This window comes from Pleurodeles waltl, chromosome 4_1 (assembly GCF_031143425.1).
Source record: "Pleurodeles waltl isolate 20211129_DDA chromosome 4_1, aPleWal1.hap1.20221129, whole genome shotgun sequence".
Taxonomy (NCBI): Eukaryota; Metazoa; Chordata; class Amphibia; order Caudata; family Salamandridae; genus Pleurodeles; species Pleurodeles waltl.
In genome coordinates, this window is record NC_090442.1 from 886,451,720 (window position 1) to 886,477,539 (window position 25,820).

General features: G+C 40.1%; 1 protein-coding gene across 1 annotated transcript in view; it reads right to left on the bottom strand.

Moving 5' to 3' along the window:
* Positions 1-6,189: 6,189 nt before the first annotated feature.
* SLC26A5 (solute carrier family 26 member 5) overlaps positions 6,190-25,820 on the bottom strand; it is a 365,888-nt gene continuing 346,257 nt past the window's right edge. Inside the window, exons 17-19 of the mRNA XM_069229639.1 lie at positions 22,348-22,569; positions 13,414-13,468; positions 6,190-11,442 (exon numbers count right to left, since the gene is read on the bottom strand). Of these exons, the coding sequence (XP_069085740.1) occupies positions 11,243-11,442; positions 13,414-13,468; positions 22,348-22,569 (477 nt within the window). The 3' untranslated portion in view covers positions 6,190-11,242. The remainder of the gene's footprint in view (positions 11,443-13,413; positions 13,469-22,347; positions 22,570-25,820) is intronic.

Sequence of the window (25,820 nt, forward strand, 5' to 3'; positions counted from 1 at the left end):
CTGAGGTTAGAAATCACTTATGGAACTTCCGTTTTGTTGAAAAGGTTTCTGCTTGGGCTTTTTTCTTGGACTGAGTAGGGAGGACGAGGCAGAGCTTGCCATTAATGAAGAGAATTAGCAATTGATTGGTGCTTGTCATAGGAAAGTGAAGAGATCCATACCAAGAAGGTAAGTAATAGGTTTTATTTAAATCCGGAATGTTCCACATGTCCTAAGTCTCCTCTCACAGATCTCTCTCTGATTTACTCTGATCTGAACATTCTAAATGTGCTTTAATACAATTGAAACGTCCCAAAAGAAGGAAAAAAAGGTGAGGAAGGACAGTGAAAGAAGGGTGGGAGTAAGGGACATTACACGATTTCTGTACCTATGGAAAAAAGACAGGAACTGGAAAAGGGTAGTAAAGAACAAAATTAAGCAGTCAACATAGCAATCTGGTAAGGGGAGAAGATAACAATCCACAAAGTAAAGTTACAAACCACTGTAGGGTGAAGAAAAATCAGGAGAATGTTAAAATTGAAATAGGTATGGAATAAATTATTAGCCCACATTATAATCCAGATGCCACTTAGAAAGGTGAGTTCATCTAGAGCTTTTTCTCCTACTAGCTGCTTATCATCATCTTTGTCAATTTTAGCATTTGAACCATAACCTAAATCATTATCTACCAAGCACTTGGCAATCCTATCAGTGCTCCAGGTTTTACAATCTTTGAGAATTACAACATTTCACTTACTTTGTTTAATCTCTAAGGGCTGGGAGAGTTTCTTAAATTTGTTAATAGTCACATATGGTTTCTTTACCATCACCAAACTTTAGCTTGGGCTCCTTTACACCCCCACTTTATCATCATATCGGTGTGTGTGTATGTTTAGATCAGCCCCAACAGTTTTAGGAATGTCATTTCTATTGACCCATACTGGCTGACCACCATTTAACCAACCAGGAGTGAGTTTAGACCCTAGTTTTATACCCTTCAGAAAGGTGAACATAGGATTACCTGTGATGATGTTGGTTGAAGTGTGGCAAGACTAACATATCACTTATAGTATTGGAAATGGGCTTCCCAGCAACGTGAGCCAAATAAATAGATTATTTCAATCTTTCTATTTACTCTTTCTACAAGTCCACTAGCTTTGGGAAAGTAGAACGATATTCTAATATGGTCAATGGATAGAACCTTAAGGATTTATTTTTATTTTCCCTGACACAAACTGCCCTCCATTGTGTTGCAGTAGTGCTGGGGAGGCCCTCAGAAGAGAAAGTGTCTTTGAGAAATTCAATAAGCGTCATGTCTGTTAGAAATTCAAGAAGCATTATAGTATTGATATTGCTGACAAATGTAATGGTCTCCAATTGAGAGTGGTAATCTACTAACACCAAAATATATTTGTTATATATATTTAGCCAGGTGAAGGGCCCACAATGTCAATTTGTCCAGTGGTTTAGAAGGAACCTCAACTGGAGAAAGTAGAAATTTATGTAAGTTGGGAAACCACTAATCTGCCCAGACCAGTGCTTAATTTATAAATAGTTTAAAAGAAAAAAAGGGCCAGGGCCCTTGTCAGGAGGTCACTTCGACTTGTACCCTCCATTGCTGCTGTCAGCACTTCCAATTACAGTAACTACATAACTCTTAATCAGCATACTCCTACAAGTGTGACAGTTCTGACTATTCCAGGGCCCGAAGGCTATAGGAATGGCTTTCGCGGCAAGTATTTGTAATTTTAAATATATATTGAATTAATAAACAACTGTTATTATGCTCTGCTCTAAAGCATACAAACAGCGCAACCATGTGGCAGACTGTTGGAAGTGCCGGTGTAGACAATTAAGTGCCAGGGTCGAGCTCTGGTAACCACTGGCTCAAATTAAGAACTGGCCAGACTTTAGTTTTGGTCATGCTTCTTCCCAAATGACACTCATGGGAAATATCAATTACAGTCCTCTCATACCTTCCAGGAGTATAACTTTTTCCAACCTTCTTAAGAGGTTACCATCTGTAAATAATTCATACCTTATATCCCAGAAAGGGTGTAGATAATCAGGTAATTCTCCACATCTCTCAGGCCATCCTTTAGTGATTTTGTCTCTTACTAACAACAAGGTCTTGTCATCATTCATGTATTCTTCCTATTTACTCCTAGGAATAGGGCTGGAATGTTAATACAAAGTACAGATTTTTTCAGGCATTGTTATTTCATACCTGGGATCATCAACTGGCAGTCTAATAAGACAGTCAGCTACCTGTTTTTTGTACCTGGAACGTATTCCATTTTAAAATACTTCTGTAATCTTAAAACCTATTTTGCAATGTGAGGTGTAGTTTTCTCAATACCCTTCATGGACAAAACTGGGATCAGAGGTTTATGATCTCTACTTATGTTATGTTACTGTGTTTTGTAAAGCGCTCATTCACCTTTCGGTTTCATGGCACTGAGGATGGGGCGGTGCGGAAGCTGCTGAAACTAAGTAATTATAAGCTTGAGTGAATAACAAAGTTTTCAGCAATTTCCTGAGTTTCTGATAACAGGTGGCAAGTCTGATTTCTGAGGGGAAAGAATGACACGTTAGGTGCAGGAACTAAAAATCTGGCTCCATCAGTCCTCTTCTTATTAAATTTGGGGACCTACAAGTAGGTTAAATGAGATGAGCATAAAGCGTGGTTAAAAGTGTATTTCAGAATTGAGGAGGAAATAAAGGCTGGACCTTTGTTGTTGATAGCTTTATAAATGAGGCAGCCTGTCTTGTTCTTTGAGCCACTGGTAACCAGTGAAGATTTCTCACCGGGGGGTGATGTGGCACCAATTAAGAAGTTTATATACAAGTTGGGTTGCCTGATTCTGGACCAATTGTAGCCTGTTCATGAGGCAGTTAGGAATGCCAGCATATAGAGAGTTGGAACTCACCAGAGAAGTGACAACCTCAGTGAGGGCCTCAGGTGTTAGAAATGTAGCTATTGCTGATATGTCATAGCATATATAAGGATCCGGCTACTACTGCTCCAATTTGAGGTTTCATTCATAAGTTGTCATTGATGGTAAACCTTCAAAGATAGAATTTAAAATGATTAATGTCTCAAACAGGCAGGTGCTTCCTTTTCAACTGTCTAACAATTTATCTCAACTCGCTTGGGTGTTCTAGAGGCAAAACCAACAATGTTTTCTGTCCATCCGCGCACTGAGATAACATTGATCTGAGGCCTTTATTACTGGCACCAGTCTTTAAAATGGTTTTAGGTTTCACTTCAAGTGTAATGATGTTGGGGGCATTGGCTATAGATTATTTGATTTTGATATGTACCTCATTCCATTTACCAGGCTTGCATTTCTAGTGTAGTTTTCTTAATGGATGAACAAGATCAGAAAAACCTTTGACTTACTTGGATATATACTCTGCTAAACCTAAAATGGACCTTATTTCCTCTTTGTTGGTAGGAGGCAGGGCATTGTTTACTGAGTCAATTCGATTTTGGACTTAACCGCTTCACAGCATATTGTGTGTCCAAGATAATCAACTGAAGTAACACCTATTTTACATTTTTCTATTTTTATGGTAAAGCATGCATGTTTTTAGTTTGATGAGTACTTCTCTCAAGGAATTGTTATGATTGTCTTCTGAACTGCCATATATCAATATGACATCTTGGAAGCACATGACTTTACTATTATCTCTGAGTAATGTTGCCTCACTCTTTGGAAAACCATGGCAGCGGTGGCTAGACCAAATTGCATTCTATAATACCTGTAAGTTCTAAATCGTGTGGTAATGAAGGTAAGGGACTTGGGTTCATGATATAGCACAACTTGATGGTACACTGAACAGAGATCTAGTACAATAAAAACATCAGCATCATTTATGGTACTTAACATTTCATTAATCCTTGATAATGGGTGCCTGTCAACCCAAATATTTAGATTTAAATCCCTTAAATTAACACATATACAAGTTTACTCAGAATTCTTCTTTGTGGCAATTACTATAGACAATAACCATTTGGAGCAGTCTGCCTTTACTCTTATGTGTTGTTTTTCTAATTTGCCCAATTCTTTTTAAGGTGATTTTCATGAGGTGTATAGGGCATGGTTTATGGATAGTAAGAGTGGCAATATGTTTAAGTATATTTTTTATAAACAGACTCCTTAAGTAAACCTAATGTTTCAGAAAATACTTAAATTTAATCACATACACTCATACCCGTAACTGATCTGTCCACTGTTAAGACCTATTCATCATTGTTCGAATCCAGTTTAATTTCTACTTCATCCTGATGTTTCCTTCCTAGTAGATTGTTGCCCTCTTTGGTTATTAACGTGTTACCTAGCATATTTCTGCACTTAAAAGATATTTGCATTTTTAACAAACACTAGTTGAGTTCAGGTTTATGCTCTGAGGGTCTAAGACATAAGGCCTGATTACGAGTTCAGCAGACAGGATGACCTGTCTGCAAAACTTCCAACGGGGAGCCTGCTGCCATACTGACTACCTCCCTCCCAGGCCCATTACGACTTTCCAGCTGGGATGACAGGTGGAAACCAAAGTTTACTCCCATCAGCCCACCGGGAAAGTGGAGGAAGCATTGTAGCCGGCTTGTAAACAAGCAGGCAGAAATGTTGCCACCCACAGGGGGTACCAGCACCCTCGCAGTGCTCACTGTCTGCACCACTGCCCTGCCCATGCCAAGTGCATGCGCAGTGCAGGGGCCCTCCTGTGGCCCCCTGCACCAGTTCTCCGCCAGCCTTGTCATGGTGGTAAACCCGTCATGACAAGGCTGACAAGGCTGGCAAGGAACCAGGCCATATCACCAGGGCAGCGCTGACTTCAGCGCCACCCTGGCTGATTCCAACCTCCACCATCTTCAGCCCATCGGGATCGAAGATCATGGCGGAGAAGGCAGTAGGTTGGCAGGGCTGACCCAACCTTTTTAATGTGGCGGTCGGACTGCCACAACCGCGGCGGTCCAATAGCCACCGTGAGTGTGGCAGTCCGACCACAGCCACACTTGTAATCAGGCCCGTAGTCTTTCGCTTCAAATTTCTCTTTGAAGGTTTTCTTATCAATTAAAGTATAAGCAGAGCACTAATCAGCGTACATCTTAAAGAAAACACCATCCAAACCAACAAGACAAGTAGGATAATTAACTTTGTCCTGCTTTTTGACGGGGTTAACTTGGAAGGCAATTGTGTTACCCTGTTCATAACCATGTATGTAGAGTTAATACTTTTGTTTTCAAAGTTTCAGAAGCACCACTGACAATGGAAGCAGAGTGAGCCAGTTGGTCAGAATAAATCATTGCTAAGTACTCCCGCCATGTCAGAGCTGAAGGCGATCCTGGTTATGGAAAAGAAGAATACAAATGGCTCCCGCACAGCGCTACCAGACAGGTGGCGTTCTCACAGCGTTCCCAATGGCGAATCAAGGTGACAATCAGAAGAAGACTCGCCTAAAGAAATCTGTTCACTGAGAAAATATTGAAAATGGTAAGAGTTTAGTTTAACAAGGATGAGGACAATCAGCTGCCCCCTGTGTAGCATCTCATCCTCATCCATAGTGAAATATTGGCCAGGAAGTTAAGTAATACATTTTTATTAAATCCAGAATGTATAATGTGTCCTCAGTCTCGTCTCACCGAGCTCTTGCTGACTCCAGTCTTATCATGCTGGGGGAAGAACAAAGGAAGGCGGTCAGGACTTGGGGACATTCCAACAGGAAATTAGGGAGTAGCTGAAGTCTAATGCCTCTGTGGAGGATGAGATATCTGATGCAATCTTTGATAAGCATGGGAGTGATGTAGGAGAGAGCGGGGTTGTAGGAAGATGCACCTTCTAGTCTACATGGTTTGTATAGGGCATCTTTAGGGTTCAGAGTATTATCTACTTTAAGGTCCCAAGTGCAAGTATGGTGCGTGATATGCATGTTTGGGTAGGTCTAGTAGGGATTTAAAGTAAAAGCTACTGAAAAGCAAAGTCAACACGCCCTTTGTGCATTGCAAAGAGATCTTAACATTAAGTATTTGCTTTTCTGCTGGAATGTAGGACCCAGAACACATGGGAATACCACCTTTATCATATTTCTATTACATGTTTTTTTCTTGCAGTTATGAGGTTCAATTTTAGTACATAATTTCCCCAAAGCTCTAACTGTAGTGTGCTATTGAGCTAACTATTGCAAAGTAAAGAGGACTACACATTGATATTAAAATGTTTTATTTGGAAATTTAAAAATCTGTAACACATAGAGCAATACTTAAACGGACGAAAGCAAATTCAGCATCATTATGACTGACCTATCAAGGCAATATAATTTCTATACATGAAAATAGATATCTAGAAAAATATATAATGTAGACAAATAAGGTACATTAAAATATTCAAAACAATACTATATTTTGATAAAACTTACAAAAGTATAATCTTTAAGATAACTAATTTTCATTAACGCATTTCCTGGATGTAAACTTTAGAGACATCTTGTGTTGGCTTCTTCATGTTCACAGAACTGAACACGAAACTGCGAATTATGTGAATTTCAGAATTTCAAAAATGTACTGCTTTTTTATAAGTAAATGAAGGTAATTTCTCATGAATTATGATAAATCAGAGTTATTGTACAGCCTGCTGACAATGCTGTCTGCAATTCAACACCAAATTTACAGACCAGAATTACAGTCGAAAGTGTTTCTGCCATGGTTGCTCTTAAGTTCAATAAAAGTTACTTAGAGACACATTCTGGAAACAGATTCAAGCCCTGTGGTGTATGGTGGTACAATATGCTCGCACAGAGGATGTCCACAGTTATCACAGCACCTCGTGATTTGAAACAGCATTCCGAACGTTGCTGCTTTTTGTTCGGAAGTGATGTCTGGATCACTCATGGCTGTAATGTGGCTCAATGTAGCTTCAACGAGCCAGACTTAATGGAAAAAGCTTGTCTATACTCTAAACTGCTTTGGAGGTTTATTGCAAACAATAGTAAACAGGCTAATGTCCTGGAAGTACAAATATAACCTCGAGGTACTGAACTTTGCAAATAACTTTTTTTGCAGCATGTACCGTAATGGTGTTGAATTCACATGCTAAGAGGTAATACAAACCTACCTTTGTGTGATTCGCTACAACTTAGTTGATTGGATTATATCTGATGTTATGAATAAGGCAGCCAAGCAAGTGCACATAGTGAGGTCTACCACTGAGAATATGGATCTTCACTGGCATGTGAAAAGCACTCCGCCACTTTTTTCACAACCTATCACCCATCTGTTTGCTGATGCACCGTTGATTTGTAAGATACGCGCACTGAGGGGTGCACTATTCCCTTGTTTTTATTTCGCTGTGTGCAAAACATGAGAACCATAGCCTTAGGTTTGTGCTAGAACTCAGTAGTGTATTTAAAAAGATGAAAGAAAAAGTAATTTTGGGGCTTTATCACACACATTCCCCGTGTGAGTGCCCAAACAAATCCAACACTTGGCTATGGTTATATGACATATGTACACATACACGTAAGTCCATGTTTGTGCAGTCACTAGTAACATTCTGTCACATGATTGCATAATTCTGGATTTCCCCTTTTTTTTGGTGAACGTTTTCACATTTTTGTTATCTTTTTCCACAACAGATCCATTAACTCTGGTAGATACGGGATCCATCCAACGTGTGCCCCAACCATGAACAGGGAGGGTATGTCCTCTGACAGAACTCCGTTGAGTTTCCCTTAGTCTGGTGTGTGGGGATCTGGCATTGACGGCCAGAGCCAAGATACATCTGGACTTAGAGAGTGTGGGAGCCAAAACTGTGGTTACCCTTGACAGCGTAGGGAGCTTTCAGACCACTGAGGTGAGCTACTGTGCACTGAGCTAGCTTAGCAATTTACCGACAGAATAACATCGAACCATCGGATATTAACAGCTATCTTACTGATTGCTTGCCTCTAAGCGTTAAAAACATTTGGCATTACATTTTCGTTCTTACAGAGCTAGAGATTTTGGAAGGTTTTGCTGACGATTTTAACTGACACACCTTTTCCGATCTGACTGTGCATAGAGGAGTATGCTTCTTAAGGAATATTGCTGGCTGGACATTGATTCTTACAGTGTATGATTGAGTCATACTGTACAGGGACTCAAACCTGTAGCACCTCCAGGAGAAATCCTTGACCTTTTGACCAAGCAATGATTGCACAATGAGAATATAAAGGAAGGTTGATCAACGTTTTGCAGAGCAACAGCACCATCATCCCTGATCACTGCTGATAAATTAAAGCAATTACCAAGGAGACCATCCAGTATTCGTTGTCTGAGCCACAACTGAAGAAAAATGTGTTCCATACAGTGAAAGACTCAACAACCCTAATGCTAAAACAGTGTCTGTGAATCTGACTGGGATAGCAAGAATGACACCATCGACATGTCACCTGGGAAATGGGTCAGGGAAGAGAAAGGTAACTCTGGAGTATACCTGTAGCACCCACAGCTGTCAAATAAATAAATGAATAATGAAGTATCTCATTTTACATTGATACAGCCACCATGGCAAGGCATCAACAGGGAAAGTGGGAAGACGGAGTTTCTTTTTCAAGGTCCAATAATAACGTCTGGGGCACATATTGGCGTGATGTGAACCTATTGAGCTTTTCTTAGTCGCCTTTACCATCGAGAAACACTTGCCTCATCAAGGGCAGGAAAAGTAAGGGATGAATCCGTGTGTCCAAGCTGAGACTATCCTAAGGCTTCCATATTCCCAACTGCAACTGAATTTCTGGGTGACATTACAGATACTTATGAAGGAAGTGAGGCAACTATATGTAGAAATTCCAAGCAATTGATGGGAGTCAGAAATCCTGACTAAGATGCATATTGCAAATACTAAATAAAATTGTCTCATAAGAAAAAGTCAATTTGACGAAGACACAACATGTTGAATTTTACCTGAAACTAAGTTCAACCTTCTATTCTTGTGGGGCACAATGTAGGTGGATTTGTTCATATACATCCCTGTTTTGAAATCCTGCAAGATGAACAGTAACGCAGGTGGTGTACTAGTGAAGGTCACATTCCCAAAACAATGTATTTTGCTACTCGCTAAGAGGATGGCTCAGGAAGGAGGAAAAGGCATGGGTGTCCCAGAACATCTGTAGTAGAAGAGAAACCTTGAAATCCAGCATATCGGTAGTCAGCTAATCTGAAGCTGCAAGTCTAAAAAGAAATCATGGAAGAAACAATTCCATTCATACAGAACCTGTAAAGGCAGAAAGCTAATGCTCGTCTCGGGTCCCCAGTATACCATCAACCTCTGTAGGAAGGGCTAGCTGGAATAGCAACTCCTTGTAGCCAGTCCCCTTTCTGAACTAATAAGAGTAGAATATGGTCTTTTTTTTGCCAATCCATGGATGGATGAAGTCATCAGTCAGAGGGCGATCTGAAACCACTGTGCTGAATCTGTTCATCCTGCATAGCTGGAATAAAGCTTCTTCGATGACCTGTAGTATCTCTGAGAGAGGCAATATAATGCACTTTTTGATGCATATGCATGTCCCCACATACTGAAGCTTTCAAGATGGTGCATGGAGGACTTCAGTATATTGATGGAAGGTTATATAGTCTTCAAGGATGTGAAATACAGTACTGGGGCCTCAGTCAAAAAGTACATAGGAAACAAGAGTGGTGATACATTTAGTCCACCACCAATAGCTTACTCAAAGCTAGCTTTGGCACTAAAAAAACTGGCAGTGGAATAGATCAGGGCAAACAGTTCCAACAGAAGTCCGAAGAGGTAGTTTGCATACACAGAGGTTGATGTCCCATCTTCGAATGAGGGGCTTTTGGACACCGATTAAAAGAGAGCATAGAGCTAGGGAAAGTATGCTAGAAATATACATGTACAATAAAGCAGAGGGGGTAAACAAAATATTAAAAGACCTGGGCAACTCTCTAGTTGTGAAACTGCAGGAACAGGTTGAATATAGGGTTGCTGAAGGGGATGAATGCAAAATGCACGCCTGAGGGAATAGCAGACTCACACATATCCCAGAGTCCTTGAAGGTGTCCCGGACCAGGCAGTGAGGTAATGGAATAAAGTAAAACAAAGGCAAAAACCACATGCAGAAGTGGAGGTAGGACAAAGAAGGCAACAGAGAATGAATTGAATGCCACCAGGATACAAATCCTAAAACTGGAACACACGATTTATAGTCCAGTCACACTGTACAGTAAGAATCTACAAGTTCAATATTGTGAAGAGCTTGGCGTAAGAGTACCCGTTATATTTGCGTTAACTCGTGAGGCACTACAAGTGACATTTTGCTACCATCTGCATAACCCCACTTTCATCCTCGCCAATTCATTGAAACAGGTCACATACACTGAATACATTTAGGCAAAATCTACTGCTTTCCAAATCAGGCTTTCATGCAAGATGTTTTACTTCCAAGATTGATATTACAAAGCTCATTGTTTATTTATGAGCCTGAAATAAAAAAGGTGCCACGACATTACCATTATAAATCCTAGTTTGTAAACAGGGTGTACATATCACGCACCCCCTCAATAATGAGGACTAGACTGTATTTATGAATACTTGCTGGGTCTCTCTTGTGAAGGTTGACCGTTACCTAATTAGAAAACACAGTGCATAACATAGTGAGCAGGGAAGAAAGACTACATGAAGTTCCTATATACTGCTGAAATAAGCATACAGAAAAAAATTAGAGCCCCACTTTGTGGCAATAAGGGTTTTGTGCTCCTGTGCCGAGAATTTCAGTTTGACATAGCTGACTTGACTTGTGATACATCTGTAGGCTGGAGTAGGCGTGTGTCAGGTTGCAATACCAGGTACTGACTAGTCAATAACAGACATTTCACAATGAGGTTTTGAACAGGGCCTGCATTGTAGTAGACCCACTCTGCAGCATAATGGTTACAACCAACCACCAAGATAGGCTGAGGAAATAAACGCGGTACTTCCAGTGTATGGATCAGGCACTTCTAAGCCTTTCCGTTTAGACCATGGTTGCTCTTCCTACTATGTGTTCTGGAGGCTCACAGACTTGCACTGCCGAAGAAAGTGACACCCAAGGTGCTAGTGGGCACAGAACATTTTAAAAGAGGAGTCAGAATTAAGTCTAGATACTTATCATTCAGCTTTCTTTCTATACAAATTACACTGTGTTAGCTCTTTTCCGATCTCCTTTAAAGTGCCACAGCTCTACTATATTTCAACAGCACATTGAAATCTCCCTCAGAGCTTTAGTTCACAAAGCGTATTGCGCTCTCGCTGTCCATCAGTGTTCGAGCCCGGCTCTCTGAACTATGAGTTGGCTCCTCCATAGCAGCAGTCTCTTTAAGTTGGCAGGTAAGTACGGCATCATGAACACTGTGGAATATTATGTCCTTCTTGATCGAGTTTTCAAAAAAACTGAGTCTGTTAAGGTCCTCAACGATTAGACCTGGGGAAGAAAACAGTTAGGTGTTCAATACTTTGGTAAGGGTAAATTGGTCTCTATTTTACGATCACACAGGTTGCTTAGCAACAAACATTCTGATCTGAGCAAAAGGGAGAACACAAAATGGTATTACAAAGCTGAACTCATTATAGAGGGCCATGAACAATAAGATGAGCATTCCATTTTTTTAAATAATATAAAATAATGATTGTTGCCTTTTTGTTTGAAAGTAGGAAAGCAGTTACGATAGGAGCTCTCCAAAAGAGCTCCTATATAATAAAAGCCAAATTGGACTCTTAGCCTCCTTCACTCCGGCAAAATAAAGAAAACTTGCAATATTTCACTAAAAGGATGCTCAATATTCACCATGCCGGGTTCTTTTCATGTCCGTTCCATCACACTAAAAATCCAAAATAGGACAAAGAGGGACTACTGTTGTTAAACAGCATTCCCTCATCTATAGTCAGTGCTGGTTCATCTGCAGAGTCTTTTACCTCTGGTCTTTTGGGTATCTTTCTAGGCAAACAATGGGACTTTAAAAAGGAGTCTGTTTCCGCCCCTTCCCTTATTTTACTGTGACCTGTTGTAGGTCACCTTTAGCAACACAAAAGGATTATGGAGGGAGTGTTGAAACTTTTCAAACACTCACCCCCAGTCACAGATCTGTGTTTAATTCATCGTTCTTTTGCTCAACATGCCACCCCAGTTTGTACCCAGCCGTATGCAAATCAGTCTTGACCCTGTTCCCCATGGGAACAGTCCAGCCTGAACTGCCAGGCCAAGTCCTCCCTGGACCAGAAACTAGCATCCTGGGACTGGTTTCAGGGTATCACCCTTCATCAGCCAAGCTAGCTTGAATCAAGTGGCACAGAGAGCAAGGGACCCACGTCTGGGCATACCCTTCTTAATAAGGGCAACTTTAGCAACACAAAAAAAATGGACAGAGTGTTGAAATTTTTCAAAAACTCACCCACAGTCACAGATCTGTGTTTAATCCATTGTTCTTTTGCTCACCATGCCACCCCAGTTTGAACCCAACCGTATGCAAATCAGTCTACACCCTGTTCCCCATGGAAAAATAATGAAGGATTAAACCCAGATATGTGACGGGGGGAGTGTTTGAAAAGTTTCAATACTCCGTCCATCATTTTATTTTGTGGTATTGCCTTGTGCGCCCTAAGTGGCTAGGGTAGTGGCCAGACATGGGCCCCTTATTTGCAGCGCCACTGTAGTGAAATAGTTCAGAAACCTCAGTATCAAAGTGTGTAAGATGTTACAATAGTGAAAACACACTTCATCAGGGTTGGGGGAGGTGTGTGTTTTGAGCATATGTTTGGCTTTTGGAACTAAAAGCAGCTCTGAGACTGGCCCAACACTTATTCCGAGAATAAAAGCAATAACAATTCAGAAGATGCTAAGCTTCATTGGAGATCAAATATTGACTAACTTATCAAATTCAACTCCACGATGAATCCCAAGGCAACTTTATTTAGACATTTTCTAAAAATGCTAATCTTGGCTCTAACTCGACTACCTACCATCCTATAATAGCAATACAGAGTGCTCTTTGATGACAATGTTAATATACTGCGGTATTTCTGCTCTCCACCATCTCCCTTTAGCTATGGATATTGTACAAAGAGAGGGTGAAATGTGTGCCTATGTTTGTGGGCCAGACATCTACACAGAGGATCACAAAATACACAAGATGGCCCGAAATGTGGCACAGGAGTGATATAATGTCTACTGGAAATAGCATCAATATCTACTTGGACGAGAGCACGCCTTGACTAAACTGTGCCACAAATGCTCCTTTTATTTTATTATTACCACAGAACTTGGTCCTTATTTTATATGCTTAGGAAAGACAAGCAAAAGTGGTGACGTGAGCCTAAAGTAATCCTTTTTACAGTAGAAAAAAAAAAAAAAATCAAACCAGTTTAGTGGGCATGTATACAAGACACAAAAACTTACCATTGCACCCAGCTATATAAACAGCGACGTCAATCTCTCTGTATTCTTTAATCACCTATAAGGGGTACATTTAGAGATGAAAGAGTGATATTATGGTTAATAAAGATACAAACATAAAACTAGATTTAAAATAAAATCTTCATTTGGATTTATCAAAACTGGTCTACTTAATAAATACTTGATGCAAAATGATATGTATTCTCACTCTTTCCTCTTATATGCCTAATTCCATCTATATCCTCAGTCAACTTTCTGATCAACTCCTGTTCTCCACAACTGGATCTTTCATAGATTCCATGCTTGAATCATCCCCGTTGTTGAACTGGGAGTCCCACAGTAATCTCTAAGAGCAGTTAAATATTAATGCACTGTAATGGCTAAAACAGAATATAATCTATAAACAGAATGTTTCTCATATAATTAGAAAAGAACCAAACTTCAGCCAGTTAGAGACAATCTGCTTGATGACCACACCTTGACAGGATACCTTTTCTCAGAGTTCTACTGCATGCCATGTGTCAATAGAGTCCTCTGAGCTCTCCTCATCTCTTCAGTCAGATAAGTGACTATTTCAGTATAATTATTTTGGAAGGACTTTCTCCATCTTAGAATTCAATTTTTTAAGTAAAAAGATCTGGTTCTTCTAATAAATTCTTTCTTCCTTGTGGTGTGGACAAGAAAGGACTGCACTGTGATCATCCTTAGGATTGTATTTGCTACCTATATCCTAGTCATAAGGCAAAAGAGTGCAAAGTATGTGGAACCTTTTCAACAAAAGAAAGAGAAGGAAGACTACTAATGTGGCTCCTAAAAGTTGAAGCTAAGAGGGCTCTGTCTTCTGATGAAGATACTTAAAGCTCTCCAGGTTCATTCTAAAGAAATACAGGACAGAACAACAGAATCCCAACCATCTATCTCAAAAGAAGCTCCTAAAAAAGTTGAGTGGAAATGGGAAGGAAACGGGTCTATGTATGTGGGCCTTAAAGCCATTGGCAAGCCAAGAAAAAAGCCAGCATCTTAGCCTCCAATACCAAAGATAAGGTCTGGCTCAGTCAGTAAGAGTTCAGTGACAAGACTATTATCATCAGAGCTGTTTGCAGCATCATCGTCAACAGTATTGCAGTTGTCAACTAAGCATAAAAGTACTCAAGTGATATTGGCCTCTACTACGAAGAATATGTTGTTGACAACATCCGCCACCAATATGTTGACAACTACTGCATTGCCATATCTCAGACTGTCGGTTATACCACCATCTACAAAGCTTCTGACGACATCATCATCAATGATGAAAACACCATCAGCAGCAATGCAACCTTTTCCTCAACAATGATTCCATCGTCTACGATTCAAATATCAGTGATACCGCCAATGATGAAATAACTATTGACGACTAAGTTACAAAATCACAACTGAGAGTACGGGGTTCTTGTAACGATGGTGGGTCGGTGGTGTATCAATTGTAACACTGGACCACTCGTGACCCTCAACTAGAGGCGAAGTGTGGGTGAACTGTGGTGTGATGTGTGGTCTAAAGGGGGAATTTCCTTTACGGACTAGGTGGTCTCACACACTATATAGTGTCATGCTTCATCATATGACCACCTAGCCCCACCCAGGTAGGACAGTGCCACCTGGGCGGACTCAATCTCACTATTAAAGGAACAGGAGGGAGTGCGTAAATTAATGCTTGTTCTGGAAAAAGGGATCCAGCTATACTAGGAAATAAAAACACCTACTCAGATACCCATGTGAATTTTAATAGAGGGTTCTGTGTGGTGTGATTAAAAAGAAGACTGGGAAACCAATGCGAGAGCAATGACTCACAAGGTCACCTATCTAAAGGAAGTAGCCGGCATGTTTCTGCCCTTGAAAATGAGCTCTGGAAGGTCTCTGGGCCTTCATCAGGGCGTTGGATCCCTGTTACATATGCTTAGTGAGCGCTGCATAAATAATAACAATTAAATGGGAAGGGGGGGCCTACCTTTGCCAAGGGAATACCTGGGGAGGACCCTAACAGCAGAGGCTAGTGGCCTCTGGTATCCTGGAGAGGGAGCGTCCCCTTATAGTCAGACTTGCATCAAAGGTGGGCGCTCTCTATGCGCCTATACCGACCTCTCCTCAGGACCGCTTGAGTGAAGCTACATTCACCAAAAAGACAAAGAAACAAACTATTTTGCTGATATCAGAATAAGGTACTACCTATTCCTTAGTCTGTGAACACTCTTTTGAGTTAATTCCAGAAAAGACCTCACTGAGTAAAATTTCTCCAAACCCTCCTTAAATATTCTGCAGAATTACATGTTAAATATTAGGATCTGGATAAAGACAGCTATGATGAAGTGCAATCGCAATATTTTTATGCAGGGGAATCTTCAACAAGAGTTCCTTGCTAGACGTTCCAAGAACTGGCACTAGGTGGAACCACTCGAAAGCCTCAGAACAAGCCACATTTCAGACTGTGTTAAGTCTAGTGAAATATTTACAGTTAATGATGGCTGAATATTATTCTAGATTTCTGGATCCTGCACCTTTACCTGTTCAAGATGATTTGATAATCATGGAGATGGATTATTTCCTGTACAAATTTAAGGAACGATCACCAAAATCTGTGAGATCAATCCTTATTATAGACCATCTCTTCTAAAAGGCCTGAAAACTATGAGAAAGCTGGCTATATTTGCAGCTGTTATACCTAGATTGGACAAAAAATAAAGCTACAGACAATACTCCAGTTTGCCTTATTGGACATCCTCAAGCGAATTCTGTCATCATCCAAGCATCGCCAAAACGATTTTGCGCACCAATGATGTGCAGCACTGCTCCTCCTGGCAAGAAGGGCAGATAATTAGAAAATATTGGAAAATGTTTTTCTGCAATTGCAACTACCACGTTAAGAGTTTCTAATGCACAAGCAATTCTTGCTCATTATGGCAGACATATTGTAGGCCATCACTCAATATTTGGATCTTCTTTTGGAAGATAAAAAAAATAAAAATCAGAAGCCAAACCAGTATTACACTGACACTCAAATGGATATTGCTACTGCAGGCTTAGGCAGCTTGCTTGCACAGCTGTGCTAAGAAGAAGAGGTTGGCTGAAGGTAACATCTTTCAGACCAGAGATGCAAAGTTGTATTTTACACATACCATACGATGGTGAATCGCTATTTGGCAAACACATCAACAAGACTCTACAAGCATTTAAAACCGGCACAGATATTGTTCATTCCCTAGGATCAACCTTTTTCGTGGTGTTAGCAGAAGAAGTCCATTTTCTGCCAGCAGCAAATATCAGGCAGCCACATCATCACCTCACTTTTAACCTGTTGGTGGAAAAATTTCCTATTTTATTGACCACTGGAGGTCTATAACTAAGGACCAATAGGTTCTAGACCTTGTAAGCAAGGGCACACTTTAGAATTCAGACCAAAAAAAAAACTTCTGTTAGAAATGGGGTCTCCAGTTGGCAATCAGTGTGCACTCTATCCAAACAGGGACCTTTACTCTAGTCAGGGAAATGGAGAAACACACTTAGATAACCCCTACTTACCCCCTTGGTAGCTTGGCACAAGCAGTCAGGCTTATCTCAGAAGCAATGTGAATCAACTTACAAAGTAATGCAGTGAAAACACTACAAAATGGACACCACGCCAGTTTAGAACACTAGGTAATATTTATCTAAATCTAAATCAACCAAAACCAAAACGACACCAATCCAACATACACAAGCCAAGATTTGAATTTTTAAAAGAACAAGAGTCTTTGTTCCATAGAAAACAATGGAAACGTTCATTTTACACAAAGTACCTGGTTTGCATAAAAAATAAAGCCGCACGGGCGAGCATGCGCCGGAAAAATCAGCGATGCGTTGATTCCTTACTCGCAAGTGAGGCCGTGCGTTGTTTCTTCTATGGGTGGGTAGGCGATGTGTCACTTTTCTCCCTCGCAAGAGAGCGATGTGTCGATTTCCGGACAGGGCAACTCGGCTCCACGTTTGTTCACAATGACTTTGAGGCCCAGGGATGATGCGTGAGAAATCCGGCCACACAGTGTTAGAAAACCGCGCTGCGTGGGGTTTGTGTCATCAGCAGCCGCATGCGGGTGTTGCATCGTTTCTCCATCCGCGATGCGTGGATCTCCCAGCCGCGATGCAGGTGGAGCGTCAATTTTAGCCATGAAGCTGGTGTGTTGAAAATTTCCCCACACGGCGCTCTGTGTGTAAATTTCAGCTCTTGCTCTGCCAACTTCACCTTTCAAAGGCCCAGGGACTGGATAGGGCACAACTTGGCAGGGCAGAAGTCCCAGCAGAGGACAGGTGCTGGCAGAGGAAGACTTTGATAGCCTTGAGACTTCAAAACAGGAGGCAAGCTCAGTTCAAGCCCTTGGAGATCCTTCTCAAGCAAGAATGCACAACAAAGTCCAGTCTTTGTCCCCTTTCACAGGCAGAAGCAGCAACTGCAGGTAAGCCCAACAAAGCACAATTACAGGCAGGGGCACCACTTCTTCTCAGCTCTGTCTTTGGCAGAGGTTCCTCTTGGTTCCAGAAGTGATCTAAAGTCTGGGGTTTTGGGTCCATTACTTATACCCCTTTCTGCCATTGAAGTAGGCCCTTGCCCAGGCCAGGCCCCAGACACACACCAGGGGGTAGGAGACTGCATTGTGTGAGGGCAGGTGTAAGTGACCACTTCTCCCTCCACTCTATCTCAGATGGCTCATCGGAATATGCAGGCTACACCCCAGCTCCCTTTGTGTCACTATTTAGAGGAGATCCACAAACAGCCCAACTGTCAGTCTGACCCAGACAGGGAATCCACAAACAGGCAAATTCACAGAATGGTTAAAGCAAGAAAATGCCTACTTTCTAAAAGTGGCATTTTCAAACTAACAATGTAAAAACCAACTTCACTAAAAGATGTATTTTTAAACTGTGAGTTCAGAGACACCAAACTCCATTTTTCTTACTATTCGCAAAAGGAATCTGTACTTTAAGAATATTTAAAAGCAGCCCCCTTGTTAACCTATGAGAGAGTTAGGCCTTGCAAACAGTGAAAAACAAATTTGGCAGTATTTCACCGTTAGGAAATGTAAAACACATCAGTACATTTCCCACCTTTAACATACACTGCACCCTGCCCATGGGGCTAACTAGGGCCTACCTTAGGGGTACCTTACATGTATAAAAAGGGAAGGTTTAGGCCTGGTAAGTGGATACACTTGCCAGATCGAATTGGCAGTTTAAAACTGCACACACAGAACATTGCAGTGGTAGGTCTGAGCCATGTTTACAGGGATACTAATGTGAGTGACACAACCAGTGCCGCAGGTCCACTAGTAGCATTTGATTTGCAGGCCCTGGGCACCTCTAGCGCACTTTACTCGGGACATACTAGTAAATCAAATATGCCAATCATGGAAAAGCCAATTACACATACACTTTACCCAGGAGCACTTGCACTTTAGCATTGGTCAGCAGGGGTAAAGTACCCAGAGTAACAAAAACAGAGTCCAGCACACAGTCAAAACATAGGAAGATGAGGTGAAAAAGATAGGGGAGACCATACCAAGGATGCCAGATCTAACACTATTTCTGTGCAATCCAAAAAAATGCATTAACACCTAAAATAAATGCAAGCGGAGATACTAGTGATGATAAACAAAAGGTGCAAAGAACCAGTTCCCAGTTCACAAACAAAAATGGGTTTCTTTTCTTTCTAATAAAAAAAAAAATCAGAAGAATGGGGACCAATATTGCACCTCTGCAAACTGAATGAATTCTTAAAGACTAACACATTCTGCATTATTACATTGCAAGAAGTGCTGCAACTACTGCAAGAAGGAGATTATTTATCAATCCTAGACCTACAGGACGCACACTTCTGTACTGTATCCTAATACATCCCAAACACAAAAAATATCTAAGGGTTTGAAGTGGCTGCCCACCAATATCAATTCAAGAAAGTACCATTGGCGTCAAATCTGTGCATCAGAATTTTCACAAAACGCATGGCTCCAGTAGCAGCACAGTTGAGAAAACTGGGAAATCAGGTGTTTCGTTACCCCGATGATTAGTTAGTCAGAAGAACATTTCTAAGACTTCTAAGATAAAAGAATCGGTAAAAACCAATCTTTGAGAACCTGCGTCTTACACTCTACAAAAACAAATCTTTTTTGACACATCAAAAAAGGATACAGCTTTTTTGAGCAATCTCAAATACAAAGATATGCAAAGCATTTCCATCCAAGGAAATAATAACTAGAGTAATCAAGCTCTCATGCCTACTATTGAAAAAAGACAAAGTCACATTCAGAATTTACAAGTCTCTTTCAGGAATTACATCATCATGCATTCATTTAATCCCACACTGCTTTTTGCATATGCATCCATTCCAGGAAACGTTGGACAAACCGTTAATAAAAACTTAGGGTAGTTTTGAAGATCTTGTAAGACTAACTTCAACAGTGAAACAGGAGTTACCATGGTGGTTCCATCAGGCCAACATCTCAAAGGACCTAACACTTCTCTAAGAAAAAGCAAACTTAATGGTGATAACAGGTGTGTCCCTAAAAGGTTGGGAAGCACCCATACCAGACCTTGCAGTAAGGGTAAACTACACTTACACATAAATGTTCTGGAGCTAAGAGTCATTAGCCTCTGCTTACAGTCCATCCTCGCCGGAATACAAGGGAGTTCAGTGATAGTTCACATGGACAACACAACGTCATATATTATCTCAACAAACCAGGAGGAACCTGATCCCTCTCCCTATCTCAAGAAGTCCAAAAAATATGAATTGTGCTATATAAAAAAGAATTCAAATAGAAGCCAAACATGTACTGGGAAAAAAACAATTCATAGGAGGATGCTCTAAGAAGAACATACACAGAATGTCACGAATGGGAATTGAATTGGACCCAAATGCGTAGGATTTTTAGATGGTGGAGAACATCAAATCTGGACCAGTTTGCCACAGACCAGAACAAATAAATTCCTTTTTTATGCCAGCGGATATCCCCTACTGGGATTTTGGGGGAATGCATCTTCAAAAGCATGGTGAAGAACCTTTCCAAAAGCTTCCCCTAATTACAAGAGTACTGCGCAAGAAGAGGAAAGACATGCAGATAGCTCCATGGTAGGCAAGACAGTTGCTGCTTCACAGAGCCTCTTCTCCTATATAAAAACAAAACTCACATACAATTGCCGTCAGTGCTAAATCTTCAGCCTCACAACAACAGCCCGGTACTTCACACAGACACATCTTCTCTAGCATTATCAGCATGGCTCCAGAGCACAACAAATTCCAATACTTAAAAATTCTCAATAATGTAAGGGGTTTTAGTGAAAGCAAGAGCTGTTACCACTAACAAATCTTATATAGCAAAATGAAAACAATGTTGTGTATGGTGCACGCAAAACCAATTGCATCCAATATCTTTGGAACCACAACAGATTCTACCACGCATTCAACATTTGTCCCAGTAAGATCTTGCACTCTTCAATGAAAGTACACATAGCAACAATAGCTAGATACACAAGAGCTCAAAATCAACCAACATCATGGTTTGCTAGAATTCATGAAAGTGTTTATTTAAAGCGTTTCCGCTAGTCAGACTCCACCAATACCTTGGAAACTCAATAGAGTTCTCCCCCAAGTTATGAAGAGCCCATCTTAGCTAATCCATAAATCAAATTTAAAATATCTATACTTTAAGGCAGTTTTTCATCTAGCTTTAACCTCTTCAAGGAGAGTTGGTGAAATCCAAGCTTTTAGGACCCTATTTACAATTTCGAGATGACCACATCATTCTAAGAACAAATACTTGTTTCATCCCTAAAGTACCTTATGATTTCCACCTGAATTACCCCGTAATTCTGAAAACATTTTTTTAAAATGCTACCTCGACAGCAAAAACAGCAGTACTAACTCTAGATGTGAAATAATGCCTGAAACTGCATATAGACAGAACATGCAACTTCAGAAAGTCAGACCAACTCCTTTTAGCATTCAGTGCACCTAGAAAATGAGACAGAATACCTAAACAATCTACTGCTTTCTGGGTATCATCGCCCATCAGGTACTGTCACAATAAAGCAGGCAATCTATTACAAGCAAAGATCGCCACACAATCCAACAGAAGTGACAACCTCTACAGCCTTGGTTGCAGGAGTATCCTTGACAGACATCTGTCGTGCAGAAACATAAAAAAACATGCATACGGTCACTTAGCACTATTGCCTTGGGTCTACAGTACAGAGAGATGCTGAAACTGGACAGGTGTTTCTACATCATATTTTCCAATAAGGTGAGATATTGCTTGCATTCCCACATTCCACATGCTTATTATGTTGCTTTTGTGGTGCTGCTATCTATTGATTTAAGCATGTGAATCAATGAAAGATCCACTCTTGGAGAAATAAAAAAATACTTAACTGGAGGTGTAGTTCTCCAGAATTGGCATCTTTGAAGCATTCACATGTGAACCTCCCACCTCCGCTTTAGAGGCTCACCTAAAAGAAACTTTATTTCACACTAGTGCTGTAAGAAATCCGGGGAAAGATAACCTGTCAGGGTGTGGTCATCAAGTTGATTGTCTCTAATTGGCTGAAGTTTGGTTCTTTTCCAATGATGTGAATAGGCTACTTAACATTCTGTTTTAGCCACGACAACATATTAACAATGAACTGCTTTTAGAGATTACTGTGGGACTCCTAGCCCGATGACAGGGACGATTCAGGCATATGAAACTATGAAAGATGCCAATTTTGGAGATCTACACTTCTAGATTAGTATTTTTTACTATGTTCAAGGGATTGAGAGTATGTTGAATGTGCTCTTTGTATTTCTATAAGATGTATCATACACTTGTGTAGCTAGGTTAAACTATTCTGTTGTTGAACATAAAACATTAATGTGTAATAAATATATTTTCTTACAGATTTTAGTGTTTTCACTCCAACAGAGTCGATAAAATTAACAGGAGTAAAGTCTAAAATGATAGAATGAATGTTAGTTCCAGGCTTCATGAAGTGTTCAAGTTCTTCTGACGGTGTATTGGAAAACTGTGTTTCTGATGCACTTTGTCCATTCTCAGGCAGCTTTGTGAAGGTTTCTTCGTTAATGAGCTCATGCTTTGCTCCCATCTCCACATCGTTACTCTGTGAAACACAAAATATTTTAATACTTTAATACTTGCGACCAAAGTAGAGAGAAGAAAATGTTGTTTAATATTTTTTTTTTTACTTTTTCATTTATTGATTAACCACAAAGAAAAGAAAAATGTATATCAAAATGAGATTTTAAACTTCATTTTGACCCCACGCCTTATTTTGCCAAAGCTTTCTCAGCTATGTTCTTAAAAATATATATTTATGATCAACTTATTTGTTGGTGGAGAGGTCAAGAGCACATGTGGGAAGAAACGTTTGGCCAAGAATGCAGGGGCTGCACTGAATATTGAGTTTTCGTGTATAGTCCATTATAATACTATATATTATATAGTTATCTAATAATTTTATCCACTTATTAAGTTTAATATTTATTTACATTTATTTTCAAGTATACATTACTGTTTACAGATTTATGTAATATATTATCTCTTGCTCGCTCTCTCTGTATATATATATATATATATATATATATATATATATATATATATATTCACTGAAATAAAACAAAGGTTACAGGGATGTTATAGTTAGGTTCTGAATTTACTCGTAACTAACCATAGAAATGCAGCATTTATAGTTTTCAAGTAACTATAACTTGCACCCTAAGGTAACCATAACTCGCGCCCTTGCCATGCACAGTCTTTCTATCAATAATGTTATAGCAAACATTGCAGTGATATCAAAGATGCCATACAGGATCTCATCAATGACATAATAAGTGGAGTAATTAGCTGTGCATTGTGGAGGCGCAAGTTACCGTTACCTTAGGGTACGAGTTATAGTTACTTGACAGTTCTAATGATACCTGCTGAATTTCTATGGTTTTGTACAAGTAAATTCAGAACCGAACTATAACGTCCCTGTAACCTTTGTTTTTTTCAGTGAATTTCTATGGTTATTCCAACCTGTGCGCGGCAGGTGTTGGTCGCAAGGCCTGGCCTTGCAGCCAAGCCCTTATAATCACCCAACCCCGCGCCATGCATGGCCTTTGGCCGTGTGCAGTGCAGGCTAGCCACAGGGCCTGTCTCTGTCAGTGGATATTTAAGTGGGTGCATGTGTGTCTGAGTGGGTCTGAAAGTGGGTGTGTGAGTCTGTGTGTGGGTGCATGAGTGTTTGTGAGAGTGGGTGCATGAGTGTTTGTGTGAGTGGGCACCTGAGCCTCTGAGTGCATGTATGAGTGAATGAATTAGTGTATGAAGAGTCTCTGTTTTTTGCTTCAAATTTTTCCATAATCGTGAATAATATGCGGAAATATGTGAAAATTTGCAAATTTTCACAAATATCACGTGCCGTGAAACACAATCACATTAAACTTACAATTTTCCCCTAAAACACACCTATTTACACCCCTGTTGTTAGGGTACCTTCACCATGACCCCTTATGCCACTTTCAATTAGAATTTTCACCCCCAGGGACCAAGTGCCGTGAAATAAAATGGTGGTTGCAACTTTCTCGTCAGGCTGCAGTCAGCCAATTGCAATGTTTATTTTTGCACACGTATTTGCAGAAATTCACAAATTATTTGCGGCCAGAGATTTACAAATGTGTTTGCACTTAAATATCTCCTAAACTACTAAACAGATTTACATCAAATAACAAAAAGCACAATCTGACTACCGGCAGCTAGCTTTCTGCCAAATTTGGTGTAATTCCGTCCAGTGGTTTGGGCTGTAGCCGTGTTAACAGGTCCTATGGGAATTAACATGGGAAACACAATGTGCTTTTTAGCCCCCTTTTTCTCGGCCCTTGCTTGACAGATCATCCCTAAACTTTCTGTGTGCAACAAGAATCACTGGGACACTCTTAAAAAAAATTGTGAAGATTCGTCAAACGCCACAGATATAAGCAAGTCAATAAACGCTTTTTCTATGGAAACATGGTTTTAAGTAGGTAATATCTATCTATATATATATATATATATATATATATATATATATGTATATATATATACACACACACACACACACACACATATATATATTCTTTCTTGAACACATTTATGATCACCTAGTTGCACTTAGAGTGTAAACTATACAAAAACTAAATTCTCCTTCCTATATGGTTTCAAAGACTGTAATGTTGCTCTATACAGAGTGATGATGACTATTTATTGCAATCTTTAATGCACATCACAGATCAAATTATCTCCAGGCCACTGAAGTAGCATTATAAAGGCACTGTGTGTGTGGGAGCCTGTGTTTCAAACATTTTCAGTTTTTGTACATTTCTTTCTAATAAGAGTTGTGATCTAATTTATTAAACTGAAAGAACTTTTCTTTTACTACATTCATCCGGCTTTGTTTTAGTCCTCCAAATTTTGTATTATATTTATCAGGCAGTCTTTTCAAGAAAATGTATTTGTTAATGCTCGCCTTTTTAGGCCTCGCCAGTGGACTGCTTTAGCTGTTTCACCACCCTCATCATATAATTGTGCCAGCCCTACTGCCTTTGCTGCTGGGGAATAGAAAACAAGGATTACTTTTTGTTTACAATGTAAATGGGAAATAAACATTTTTAGAAAGTACGACGATTGAGTACTTTTCAAATGTAAAATAGTCGTCCTTTATGCATGTCAGCGGAAGTACTTCCTAGCATGGTACATCGAAATGTGTTTCTACTGGTGGAGCCAGAGCCCACTGTGTCTATTTTAAAGAATTGGTAACACTAGCATTTGAAGATAGCGGCACTGTCAAGCCAGACCTGCTTACATAGGAAAATTCTGAACATGACTACGTAGAGACTGGTTTATGTTTGGTTTTAAAACGAACAGTGTAATTTTCTCTAATTGTAACCCCATGTATGATGTGAAGTCCAGAACAGAGACAAAAGATCCAATAGTTATTGCAAGCACACCCTTAATTTCCCTTTGGACTCGGTTAGATGGCTATGGCTTTTTCACAACAGCATCACGTACTCCTCTAGTGAATTAACTAAGTCATCCTTCAGTATTATTTGTAAGACCGTCATTTTGATAAATCACTTGATCTGTTTGTGGCTCCAATGACGTAATACAACAGGAAATTATACTTTCTGTAACAGCATTGGTTCGTGAATGTGCAACATGTTGTGTAACATTTTGTGGTCTAAGACGTACTATCTCTGATTGAACGATATGACGGAGGTACTAAGTCATGTTAGCACAAGTTTTTATAATGTGTACTTTTTTTTTAGCTGTGTACAGCACTGATCCAAGAAGGGAGCTGTAGAAAGTTGGAAGAAAGAGTGATTAAGGGTCACA